At 39.9% G+C, this 13177-nt stretch overlaps 1 protein-coding gene across 1 annotated transcript; it reads right to left on the bottom strand.

Annotated features, from left to right (window-relative positions):
• Positions 1–2880: 2880 nt before the first annotated feature.
• LOC111224419 (breast cancer type 2 susceptibility protein-like) lies at positions 2881–12385 on the bottom strand. Its single transcript, XM_022748892.1, has 17 exons — positions 12252–12385; positions 11214–11586; positions 10967–11122; positions 10733–10880; positions 10551–10663; positions 10264–10459; positions 9995–10161; positions 9736–9874; positions 9394–9650; positions 9016–9153; positions 8558–8910; positions 8412–8445; positions 6221–7293; positions 5974–6098; positions 5116–5204; positions 4950–5026; positions 2881–4848 (listed from the first exon to the last, which is right to left on the bottom strand). Exons 1-17 carry the CDS (start codon positions 12326–12328, stop codon positions 4680–4682), a joined length of 3684 nt encoding a protein of 1227 aa, XP_022604613.1. The 5' UTR covers positions 12329–12385; the 3' UTR covers positions 2881–4679.
• Between the last annotated feature and the right edge of the window lie 792 nt (positions 12386–13177).

Here is a 13177-nt window from a genome sequence, read left to right as displayed (position 1 = left end):
CAGAACACGGTTGTCATTGGCTGTCAGCCTCACGTGACAACCACAATAAACAACGTGAACTGGAGTCGACAGACAACACCTCGTGCTCCACTTAAAATGAGTTTCACAGAGAACATTTATTAAATGGCTTTTCCCCATAGGCTAATGATGATAAATGATTTTAAAACAGCCATCATTGTGCGCAAATCTGTTATTCTCATGAGAGCTTTCATTTAATGCTTCATCCCTTTTTCCATCAGGCTAAATTGCTTTTAACCTGCACCAGGAGGCAAATACTGACAAGAAACCGACAGCTATCTTTAAGATGTACATTTACTATATAGCCTACATGCGGACATAACTACTATGTATACTAATGTGCTCATATATGACCCATATGTTTTTGTAAAACATAAACGATAATAAATAATGCTCTGTGCAGCCGTGCGTTACAACTTCCTCTCTTTAGCACCAAGAGTAAGGATACAGTGAGAGGTCTACATGAGTGTTTCCTGTTCATCCTGATCTTCCACTTGCAGTGGAGGTTATAATAATGCAACAACTGCATATAAAACATTGAGTTCTGTACCATTAGGCAATGCTTGGTGGGGTGGTAATTAGCACCCATTAGCCTGTCATGTCCAGTTTTTGTTGTCCTCTGGGTGTCAGCTCTAATTTCATCTGCCCTTTCGGTCTCTAAGATGGTTAATAGCAGTGACTTAATTGTGACTCAACACTGCCATTCAGGGAGCCCACTTCTCCCTCTGTGTCTACCGCAGGCTGCCTCACTTTACAATTGTACACCTTCACACCTGGGAAGTGCACAGCACAAACACACTTACACAGTGAGCCAGCAAACAAGGTGAGATGTTGAAAACACTCTTGTCCCCTCAGGTGAGGTTCAGCAGCTGGTAAACAACAGTAACCTTGTAAACCTCCACCCCCACATCGCTGCTGTTAATGTCAGCTTCTGTTCCATTGCTCTGTTTAATCTGCCCAATCATGAATTCAGGTAGTAGTCAGGCACCATCGTACATGATGTTTGTGTTTCAAGGACTCTTATCAGCCCCCAGCCTGAAAATCAAGAGAGAGCATCTGGCTGAGAAAATAGAAGCACATAGAAAATGCGGGATATAAAAGAGGAGGTAACTAATAGCCAAAAACAGAGTCATGTCCTTTGGTTGATTTACGCTATTGCCATTCACAGTGTATTTGTGTTTTTGCAGTGCCACTAGAGGAAGCATGGGCATGTTAGCTCCTCCAGGGATTAATGTTCATGAGTTTTCCTGTTTCTTACATCCTGTTGTTGGAATATCAGCAGGATATTGTGTCACTGTTACACAAATTACAGTTCACAGTTGCCAAGGCCTTGCTGGGAGTTCTATTGTAGTTTTACTTAATAAAGGACCTCTGGTTTTCTGGGTCATTTAAATCCCTGTGACCATGCAGCGCTGACATATGAGAGCGTATTCATGGATTTGCTGTAGCATAAAGGATAAATGTAAAACATTGCCAACAATGTACTGCATATAAAGAGTGAAAAATAATGCTTAGTTTAACTTAAACTACATCAAATAAAAGTACAATTTGAACAATTTAATCAAAGTTGAAATCCACTGTACGTTCATGAGATAAAGGCTCTCTGGAGCTGCTTAAGCTCTGTGCACAGTATAATTAAAGGAAGAAAGTCTTATAATAAGTGGTCTTCTAATAATAGAAAGATCATTTCTATACATGCTCCAGGAAGGTCACTGAAAGAAAGCCTTTCTAAGTAAATGGATAGTGCAAAGATTGGAGTGTGCTATAATCAAATCCCAATAGCTACCAATAGAAATTACAAGCAAAGACATGTGGTTACCCACATGAGGTCACATCTCAGATAATGTGTGTGTGAAGCGGGCAAACTGACCACCCGTGTTGGGAACTCTGTGATGACTACCAGCTTGTCTGCATTAGGCCAAACTGCTGCCAAATAGAATAATCTTGTTTTTCTGTGGAAATGAGCTGTTCATTTCATTTCCTAGAGCAGTTCATATCACTGTGTGTAACAAAGTGTTCAATGCTCCTGCTCATGTACAGACCACGGCTTTATCAAGGACCACGGTGTTGAACAGCTCCAGGATTTCAAAGGTCAAAGCTTTTCCCTTTAAGAAACAGAAGGCAGCTGCCATTATGCCCCATGCTGATAATATAATGGTGTTCCTGAGTTGGTTGCCAGAGATTATTTCATGCTACATTAAATATTCTTACAAGAAGAATGGAACCATCAAAGCTCCTGAAATGTCTATGAAGGACTCTGTTTTGATGGAAAATCTGTTACTATGTTACATAAATTGTCTGAAGTAGTAACACCACTGCCCTTCTCATCACAGTTTATTTTGTCTTCTTTATTGATTGATTTTTGTTATTGACTCACTGATTGATCTTGTGCCTAGATGCACCAGTTTCTTGAAGTCAAATAATTATCACAGGTCACATGTTCAACAATCACAATGAGTCAAACTGCCACCTCTTCCCCGGAGATAAGGAGGCTTTGTCCATTTGAAGGCTTCTCTAAAACTCTTACACAAGGTCATTGTTATGTCAGGGACACCCAACTAAACAGCTCAGACTAAAAAGGCAGGAATTTTTGGGTCATCTGACTGTACCAGTGGCCCATCAGTTTTGTATTTCCTTTCTTGTAGCTATTGTAGACTGACTATATCTTGGCATATGATACACTGTATTTATACTGAAGAAAAGATGTGACTCACATGATTTCATGAAGTGCTAACTGTTGGCTTGCACATTGGCTCTAGATTCTGTAGGTCAAGGTCGGTGCGATGTTAATAACCCTGCAGGGAAAAGACATGAAGTTGCAGACAAGTCTTGGACAGTCAACCTTGAGACAGCATAAGGGAGTAAACAATTTTATTTCATGGAGGGATCACATGCTCCTTCGCAACCTGAGGAAAAATCACAGGTTCTGAGTTGGTGACTGTCAAGACCAATTGGACAAAGTCTACCAGAAAATGCACTGCAGTCTTATGATGAAAGTGCTGCTGCAATCTGTGTAATGTCCATGTCTGTCCAACAGGAGGGGGACAAATTAAAGGAAATACTATACAGTATTTCAAACTGCAGTAAATATCACCTTGACTAATTGGAATCAGTTTAAAACACTGCAAAATAAGATGATGTAGCAGGACGAAGTTTCAAAACTAATGATGAGATACCACATGAGGAGGACTGAAAGAAAAGTGGACCCTTACTATCATGGACTGTAAGACACTTAATGAGGGTATTTGCCTAATAACATCACAAGCCTTTCAAAATGACCTCTGACAATCTTAACAACAACCATACATAGCTTCACCTGCAGTTACTAATGGACGCTACTAATGCAAGATGTCTCCCCCTCTGTTGGTATTTTAAGCCTCCACTGATCATCCTCTATCAGCCAAAACCAGCACATACTTGGTTGAAATAACTCTCACTTTATGTGCATCCAGTTTTCAATGTTCTTTTCCTTTTGTGCTATTTTTAAACATGAAACAGCGAGGTCTGCATAATGTGAAGCAGAGAACAGAAAAACTAACCCAGATCTGTCACGTGAAGCTCCACTGGAAAATATGAGCTCGGCCCAAAATCCACAGCAATAAAACAGTTGGGTCTAACATGGTATGATAATGATTTCAGCCAACACCATTTGATGTATAAAATTTGAAACTGATTGGATCAAAATGCCTCCTCAAATGGAGATATACGTTCGAGCACCAACAATCTTAAGGTCCAGACAAAAATAATCCCTGGCTGAAGTCAATAAAGCAGCACCTGTTCGTGCTGCTTTAATGAACACCAGAGGGAATACAAAGGCAAAATGTGATTTCCTGTGAGACCCAGTAATGAATGCTATCAAACTGGCACATCACACTCCACACTCACTATTATTCTGCTGAATATCAGAGAAGCTACAGTGCTAATGTCTCTATATATTGTTTTCGCACTGCAAGTGTAGTGGGATTATTCTGCTTTGGCCAGCTGGTCCCATGGGAAACTGAGAGTGTTTAACAAGACTCAACAGTTTATGGCTATTTTGTACTACCGGTATATTCACTATTGCTTCACTTTCACAGTTTAGCCCAAAAACTAAAATTAAAAAAAGCAGAAATTGTCCAATTGATAAAATATTGAGAAATAAACAAATAAATTACGTTACAAATTGCATTTTGATGTGTCTTGCAAGCACCAACAGAGAGAACGAGCAACTCTTTGGCTCAAAACAAAAATGCGTTTGTACAACCATAGAGATAAACCGACTATGAAACTTGGTTTACCAGAACAAAATATTCTCACATATGCTCTACAGATTTAAGGGAATGAGAATATGCTGAAAACTATTTTAACAAGCAACTGGTAGTCAATTTAAACAGGAAACTAACATTAGGCAGATGGTTTTCCATGTTGTTGCATATTTTACAAATTGCAAAAATAATAGAGTGGAATGTAGAAAAGAGTTTTTCTAGCAAAGATTTTACACATGAAAATTTAATAATGAAAACTTCTTTAGAGAAAATATATTTGTTTTGCCATTCCACAAATTTACATCATACAAAATTATATATTAAAATCATGTAGAAACAGCAGCAACAGTATTTAAACCATTACAAAAATGTTGTTCTTCAAGGCAAATTATTTGGCTGGTTAAATCCTTGTAGTAACTAACAGAAGTCTCTGTTTCTCCTCATCGTCTGCGCATGCTCTGGTCGACGTCTCTGGTTAACGTGAGGCGGCTCTGGTGAACTCATGACGATGTCTATGGATATGGGAAATGAAAAGCGATCCAGCATCTGCATGATCTTCTCCTGGGGAACACCATGTTTGTTCCTCCTTGAGGTTAAACAAGTGCAGTGAGGTCATGTTAGGAAGTTCAGTTTTCAAAGTCTGCACCAGCATGAATGTGTGATATGATAATTAATAAGGAATCATACTTTTCAAGCTCGTAAGGATCCAACTTCCAGCTGGTGTCAGGTTCACAGAAGTCCACTTTGTATCCTCTCTCCAAGGCCTGTTCAAAAGTTGGACGTTTTTATTAGGATCTATGAAACACTATTGATTAGTTCATTAGTACTATTAATATGTGACATCACCACCTACCATTTTGACATATGGCTTCATTTCCCAGGCTTGAATGTTTGTATTATCAATAATAATTGGAGACCGGCAATCATGCATAGCATCTTTAGCTGAAAGACGATTAAACACACACACACACACAAAAAAAAATTATTGAACCAAGTTCTGGCAAGAAAATAAAAATCTCATCAAACCTCATTTCTAAAGCTTAACTTGTTTTCCTGATATTGCAAAGACTTCACTGGCTGAAAGGGCACCTTTTAACATTTTTGATTTAAATAGTGGTTCACCAGACCACTGTAACTCCTCTTCAGACACAGTACTGTGCAAATGTATTAGGCATTTAGATGTTTAGATTCTTATCCACTGCGCAATACCATCAAGGAGGTTTCTGATTGGTTCAAAATCATTCCGCAGAATGAAAACAACCCCGGACATATAGCCAGAGCCATTAAGCTATCGTCAGTGAGTCCTGCAACAGCTGGTACGTCCCCCACAGGGCCCTGATCTCAACATTATGGAGTCTGGGATTACAAGTACCTTGAAGAACCGTGTTCATGTGTACCGAGGAGAACTGATGCTGCTTTAAAGGCAAAGGGTGGTCACACCAAATATCTATTTCATTAAAGTTTTTAGTGCACTTTGTATGAAGTTAAAAATAAAAACTATTCATGGCATTATTTTTTGAAAGAAAACTTGCTTTACTTTGAGTGCCCCAAACTTTTGAACGATACTGTAAAAATAGTCTTATTATGAAGACAACAATAAAAAGACTGCTCTGACAGAAATGCCTTTGTGATGCAATGAAAACTTTTCTCATGCTAAGGAAATAACTATGATGAACCACTTAAGTCGCGTGAGCGTTTAGGGAGACAATACCTCTGCTCTGGTTCCATTCATGGGCCACGCCAAGAAGGCCTGGTTCATAGCGGTAGCCATTCTTTTGAGCAAAGTAGTCATCTGTGCTCAGTATCAGCCCACTGGGACCAGTGGTGAGCAGCTCCCTGTGAGAGAGACATGTCACAAATGTACAACTAAGATAATACATTCAGGCTTAGAAATTGAGTGTTAGGCTCTTTTAAACTGAATACAACCATTCAAGTGAATCAAGATTACACATACGTACCTGGCCAGTGTAGATTTCCCAGATCCTGGCAATCCCCTCATTAAGATCAGCACCAAAGAAGAAGAGGATGCATGAGAGTTATCAGAAGATCGGCAGTGATGCTGTTGCTTCCAGAGTTCATTTTCAGAAACAAATCTCTGGCCCCTGTCATTGTCTTCGTCGAACTGAGACCACTCTTCTTCTCTGTCTCTAGGCCATCCCCTATTTACGTCATCTGAGTATGTGTCGTAGCTACAACCCCGTTCGTCCCTGTCTAAGTGATGTGGATAATCTCCATAATAGCCCTGAGTGGGGGGACTGTATACATTCTGAGATGGGAAGCTAGAAAATGTTGGAAAATGCGCCTCCTCTTGATACTGGTTCGGCATGCCTGAACTTCTCCAGTTATGATTCATGTGTGGTGGCGGGTTTTGTGGATTTGGGAATGCAGATGGGGGTGGTGCGTGATGGAATGGGGGTGTATGTAATCTTGGGTTTGGTGGTCTGTCCAGTGGTTGAGGATAATTCCAGTGATTTTGAGTTGGAGCAGCTCTACCAAAACTCGGGTCCATGCCTGGTCTCGGCCTTCTGGGGTAGTATGGCTTATTTTGATACCAGTGAGGCCAGGATGGCTGGTTCTGTCCACTGCTTTTCCAGAAGCCGTCAGATTTTTCAGATTTCATTGCGTGAACACTTTTCTCCTTGCGTACATCCTGAGTCTGTTTGCTGGTAGATGTTTTTGGAGGTGAGGGTGGTTGAACAAAACATTTACCTTGTTTCCCTGGGTTACCATTAGCATCATCAGGTGTATCGATCTTCTCAAGCTCTTTATAAAACTCGCTCAGTGTGTCTTCAATGCCAGACTTGATTGTGGCTATTTCTGGAGGAAATGCCGGACCAATGAAAGTGGTGCTGGTGAGTCCTACCTCCTTTAACACACGCTCCCTCACACTGCTGTCCCGACTGATGCAGTCACTGCTCACACAAACAGTGTTTTTGTCAGCAGAGTCATCTCTACCACCTTCAGTACTTTCACCCACACAAGAGCTTTCTACATCAGGAGAGGCCGAACAGGAGGATTCAGTGTAAGACATCTGCATGAAAACACATTAAAACAAAGTTACTATATTAGAACGTATACAATTATAACTAACCTGTGTAGTTATTTTCATTATAACATACGTTATCATTATTAAATTCATGTTTACAATTTCATTGTGAAGGTAAATCAGTATGACTGTGTTTGCGCGCTTACAGTCATTGAGGTAATTTCACATTTATTTAAGCCAAAACCGAAATCAAGCCTAACAGTTAACCGTTAGCTAACGTCATGACACGAGTTAGACAGAAGACGGTGAAAAAAACTTACGTTACGTTTAATACTTCACTAACTCATCATACCAACATAGAGTAAATGTCGTTATTCTTGAATCCTTACCGTATACATCAAATACGAATAAATAATGGGGGAAAAACATTAACAAAAAAAAACCCGGCACACAATTTCAACATTGTCAATACCTTGTGTTTACGGAAGTAACATTGTCCTTCTTTTCCTCTTTAACGGCTAGCTAACCCGCAAGTGAGTGCGTTAGCGCCATCAGCTGGTCTGGAGCGGCACAAACTACACTCAGTGGCCGCTGTTACTTTCAATCAATCCAGCTGTTTTCCCATAAAATCTAAAATACTTTTATGATAACTTGTATTTAAACAGGATTAGTTTTAAGATATACTGTATAGTGTTGGTGTTAACTACCTTTTAAAGTGACACTTTGAGACTGCATTTATGATCTTTTCTTCTGGAATGATGTAACAAATGTAAGGCACATTTTTATACATATTATATTATAATATATTATATTATGTAGTTATGTTTAGTTTGAGCTTTACTATTAAAATGACAACAGAGAATCATTTACCTTCAAAGTAGGTCTTAATAACTATGTAAAGTGCTTTACAATTTTGTCTTAAACTATCATGAGCCACAGTTTAAGTATTGCACTATCCTATACAGTACAAGTATGTTATTTAAAAAAAGTTTGTCACTATTTATTGGCGGGACAGCTCCTGATCATCTCTCAGTTATCTGGCCTCAAACAAAACACAATTAGGGGTTTATGAAGCTAAATTTGTGTTTAACTTACTTAACTTTACAGACAGAAAAGTAGACAGAAGAGAAGAGGATTGGTAGGAAGTGATGACATGATTTTACTGGCAATTTCTCCACTTTAATTAGTCCAGTGAGACTACAAAAACCACAGAACATAGACCATGCGCAGCCTTTACCCTTTTTCACTAATTTGTACAGTTTTTCCGAAGTTGCAACGTACTCATCATCATACAGTCTTAGGTACCTACAGTAAACCACCAGCAAGCAATGTTTGAGTATCAATCATCGCCAGTTCCTCGTCATTCACCCATTCATCTTCCACCTGCGGAACAACAGGTTTGCGAGCTGGAGTCTGTACAGTTTTTAAAGTGCTTGGTGTCCCAGACCTCCGAGGGGGGTTGAATGTCTTATTTACACTTGGAGAAGCCACTGCGCCCAGATGGGCGAGAGATGGTGGAGACGGGATACGAGAAAGATAGTCCAAAGCTCTTCTCCTCTTCAGGCTTTTGGGGTCTTTCTCAGTTGAAGGGGTTGCTGCAGGAGGGTTTCTGCTGACAGGTGTGAAGGATCCAAGGCTTCTGATTGGCTGCTGACATACCAGCTGCATATAAAGAACACAATTTTAGCTTTTAAATCAACTACAAGTGGTTATGAGAGCAAATGTATTAAACAGCCCTAGATACCACAGCAAGTGCAATAAACTCACACTTGTGTCTTGTCTTCTGTCTGATGTGCAAGCTGGGGTTTGTGGTTGCAGAGCTGGAGAACAGATGGAGCTCAGGCCATTAGACTTGACTAAATGTGAAAGCTTCTCCTCACAAGTTGGAAAAAAGTTCTCCTGACTCTGAAAACACATGACAAAAATTATAGTTATGACATTTTATTGTATCCAAACAAAGGAAGTACAAAAGAGAAAAGTCAGCACCCACATATAACCATTTTAGTATATGTCTCATCCTGATTTCTTCATCACATGAAGTATTTTGGCTGCGAGAGCGTCCAGCCTTTGATGTAGAAGCTGAATGATAAATACTGTTTTTGAAGCATGTCAGCAGCTAAAAGGTTTTGGATTTAAGCACTGTACCTGGACCAGGTTTCTGAGCTGGCTAAAGGATTCCTGTAGATGAACCTCTTTGGGGTTTGTAGAGAAGACGGTCAGATCTCCAGCGTACACAACAGGAGTGGGACATGTGGACTGACCTCTGAGCTGCAGGTTGCTCAGAGCCAACAGCACACGGGGTTTTACGACATCTTCCAGGCCAGACTGAGAAAAGCTGCTGAAACAGCGCACTTTAACAAAGTTCAGTCTTCCATCAGCCAAATAAAATGCAGGAGAGGAACCTGTATTCAAAAGTAAAAACAATTATTCAGTGAACTATATGGTTATGGAAGAAATAGTAAAAAGGAAAAAAAAAAAATCACCAACCCTGTCCGTCTATGACACTGATGATATATCCTGTGAGATCAACCTCTCCACACAGCGGCTGGAATTCTGGGTTTTGAATATTCACAAAATTGGTAGAAACCCTCGGTTGAAAACGTGCCATTAACCACTCCTGGGAAGCCTGGATGATAAAACAAATCATACATATTAGAAAATATCTCCATCATCTAATAATTCACATACATTGTATGCATAATTCCATAGGTAAATCATGTGTACTAAAGACAGTAGTTTCCTATACCTGTAGGTCCTGAAACTGTGTTTTCTTTGTCCCAGTGAGTTGAACAGTTTCAATGCTGCTGCGTTTCTTTCCATCTGAAGTGGTGAGGTTATAGACTTTGTATCGACAGCCTTCTTTCAGTAAAGACTGTAGATCCGAGGAAGGCCGCCAGAGATTCAACTGGTAAACTAAAACCAAGAAAAATAAATTACAACCGGTATTTGAACCCACAACAGTACATAAGTTGAAGTAATCATTAATAAGTCAAAAAAGAGGAAAAACACACGCACCACTGCCAGGTTGGCCCATGGAGTCAGCAATGTGGAGTCTCCACACAGGTGTAACGTCTCGTTTAGGACAGCCCCCGTCATCGTTTTCTGCTTCCAGAGCTCGACGGTATCGATCCTGCAGATCAGCCTGCTTCTTCTCCATCAGAGAGCGACGGTAGGTTTGTAGAGTCTCTAACTGCTGTTCACTCAAATGAGCCTAGGGCATGGAAGTAAGACAGATATGCAACTAAAACTCTATTCATAAAGAGACATTAAGTCAACAATATGTAAAGTAAATTTCCTATCACCTCAAGGTAAGATGGGTCATCCCCCACTGCTTCATACAGCTCCTCTCCATCTTGCAGATTTGCAATATCCTGACGACTTATTGTCCGTCTTCTGCGTTGAGGTTTGTTATTACCTGAAGATGAGAACTTGTTAAAACTTCTCCCAATTCAATATGTACATAACAAGCTAAAAATATTCCTACCTTTCTCCTCCTTTTCAAATTCAGTTTGAATCTTGGCAAAAAGGATTTCCATGGCCTTCTGTTTGTGGCTGCTGTATCGTCTCGCCTCCTTCTCTTCTGCACGAACAGAACGGAACACAACGCCCCCATCTGGTTTCCTCTGCATCCACTGGAAAATGTAACAAGCATACAGTCAAATGGATCGTAACATGGACTTCCAGGAGTGATAGTAAATCAATCAAAGACGAAACTCACCTGTAGGGGGTAGCTTCTTAGTATGGTAATGTCCACACATCCTACTGGCCCTCCATTTCTATACAAACAGGAGACAGGAAGCAGGAATGGCCGGGGATCTCTGTGAAATCCCAGCTTAGTATCCCACCGTGCAGGTCTGCTGCTATTGGTACAAATCTAAAAACAAAAAACAAACAATAAGTCAACATGTTATGTTTGTTGAACTTGTCGAAAGATAGAACAACTTTTGATCTCCTTGTTAAAGTACCTTTAACATGAGCGATTCAGGTGCCTCCAGAGGTGAGCAAGCATCTTGTGATCCCACCAGCTGAGCCCCATGGATGATCAGCTTCCATCCGACAGCCAGTCGACCTTTGTGAAGCATGGCAGTCAAAGGTTCATCCAGCTGGGCTTTAATGGCGTACCATCCGTCTGTCAGCCAAACAACTGCAGATGGGGATTCAACCTTGGCATCAGCTCCTTGTGGAGTCTTGGTGTCATTACGACTCTGTCTGTTTGGGGATTGACCCCTGGAGACGATCCCACAAACACAGAGCACCAGGGTTTTGGCTGCTGTGTCGTCCTTTTCCATTATCTTCCTCAGAGCTGGCCTACGGCTGTGGTCGATCTCCACATCATATCTGAGACATGTAAAATAAAGTAAATAATTAATTAACATTAAATGTAAAATTAAAACACTTCATTAGTCAAAAAATATAATTTACATAAGCATACTGCTCTTCCCATGTATTTTATCCATTAGCAAAATAAGTATGTATGTAAATATGTAAAAATGATATGTGACATATGTAGAAATTACATATTTACTCAAACTTCTTTTTATTCTTATATAATTTAATTAAACCAAGTAGAAGTACTGAAGTACTTAATAAAGTAAATCATTGAAATAATCCACATGTATCTTAATAGTTTTAAGTCATTTTTTTTTCAAGTAAAAATAGCAAATTTAATTGGTTTCAGCTTCTTTGTCTTCTGTTATAGTAAACTGTATCTTTCACTATTGTTTGGACAATTCAAGATATTTGGAGCCATCACCTTGGGCTGTAGGGAATTGTGACAGACATTTTTTTTAGTAAACTCAACATATTAAAGACAAAATTAATCAAGAAAATAATCGACAGATCAGTCAATAATGAAAAATAATCATTGTCCGCATCAGTAAAACCGAGCCTATTGTAAAGATTACACAAATGGCATTATGCTGTGTGTAATACTAGGGTTTGTCCAGGAGTATATTTGGTATTTACACATTCATAGAACTGATAAAAAATACAATCCTACATACCTGTACTTGAGCTGTAGGAGAACCTGCTCTGGCGTGAGACGGAGGCTTCCCATTGTTTCTGGAAAAGATCTTTCCATGGAGGCCTGTTTCCACACAATCCATTTGTAGTGATTGTACACCCACTCCTCACTTATCAGCTTAGGATCCACACCTGGGGTGTCACATAAAGCTCTGTGGACAGCGAAAAACAGGATGATGTTCAGTGCTATCAGCCCGCAGGCTGCATTTGCAGACACCAAGATATACCTGGTTTAATAAAAAACAAACAGTATAATATGATTAAGATTACAAAGACTGATTTAAACTCAACCTCAAATTAATAATACCTATAAAACTCTTCTTTCCCTGCAGTCCCATCGTTGCTGGGGATCAGCCTTCCTCCATCTGCAAGCTGAACACCACCTCCGTCTATAAATGCTTCCAGTTTGAGGAACTGTTGCAAATTGAAGCGAAAGGTTTCTGCAGTCTCACTTGTGATCTCAGACACATGCTGATGTACTCCATATCCATACAGCTGAAACACAGCAGCATCAAGATGTTTACATTACAGATATTTAAATTAAATACAACAAAATGCACTGTGACAACATACACTCTGAAGTCCTGGCCTTGCCTGTTTTAGAGTGTATCTTGCAGGAGGTTTTCCATTTACTGCAGCTTTTAATGGGATCCTCGAAACCCCCGAGGTTTTGGTTAGAAACAAACTGCCTGGAAATGGTCGAATCGTCTGCCGCTTCTTTTTCCTGATTCTCATGTCTTGCATATCCCGTGCCAGTTCCACATTTTCAAGATTCAGAAACATGTCTGTAAACCATAAAGACATCATATTTGTACCTGTTATACAGAGTGTTTACAGTGTATCATACTGACTTCATCCCAAAAGGTTACTTCACCTTGGCTTCTGGAAGATGTGTTCTCCACACATG

The sequence above is a fragment of the Seriola dumerili genome, unplaced genomic scaffold (genome assembly GCF_002260705.1).
Source record: "Seriola dumerili isolate Sdu_G_001 unplaced genomic scaffold, Sdu_1.0 BDQW01000134.1, whole genome shotgun sequence".
Classification (NCBI taxonomy): domain Eukaryota; kingdom Metazoa; phylum Chordata; class Actinopteri; order Carangiformes; family Carangidae; genus Seriola; species Seriola dumerili.
The sequence above is the reverse complement of the archived record's forward strand: the minus strand, read 5'-3'. Positions and strand labels throughout refer to the sequence as shown.

Coding starts and splice junctions, on each gene's coding strand:
- LOC111224419 (XM_022748892.1), bottom strand. CDS start 12,328: ATGGAAAGATCTTTTCCAGAAACAATGGGAAGCCTCCGTCTCACGCCA. Junction 5,027..5,115: donor TGAAGCCATATGTCAAAATG/GTAGGTGGTGAT, acceptor ACTTTTGAACAG/GCCTTGGAGAGAGGATACAA. Junction 4,849..4,949: donor GATCCTTACGAGCTTGAAAA/GTATGATTCCTT, acceptor TTTAACCTCAAG/GAGGAACAAACATGGTGTTC.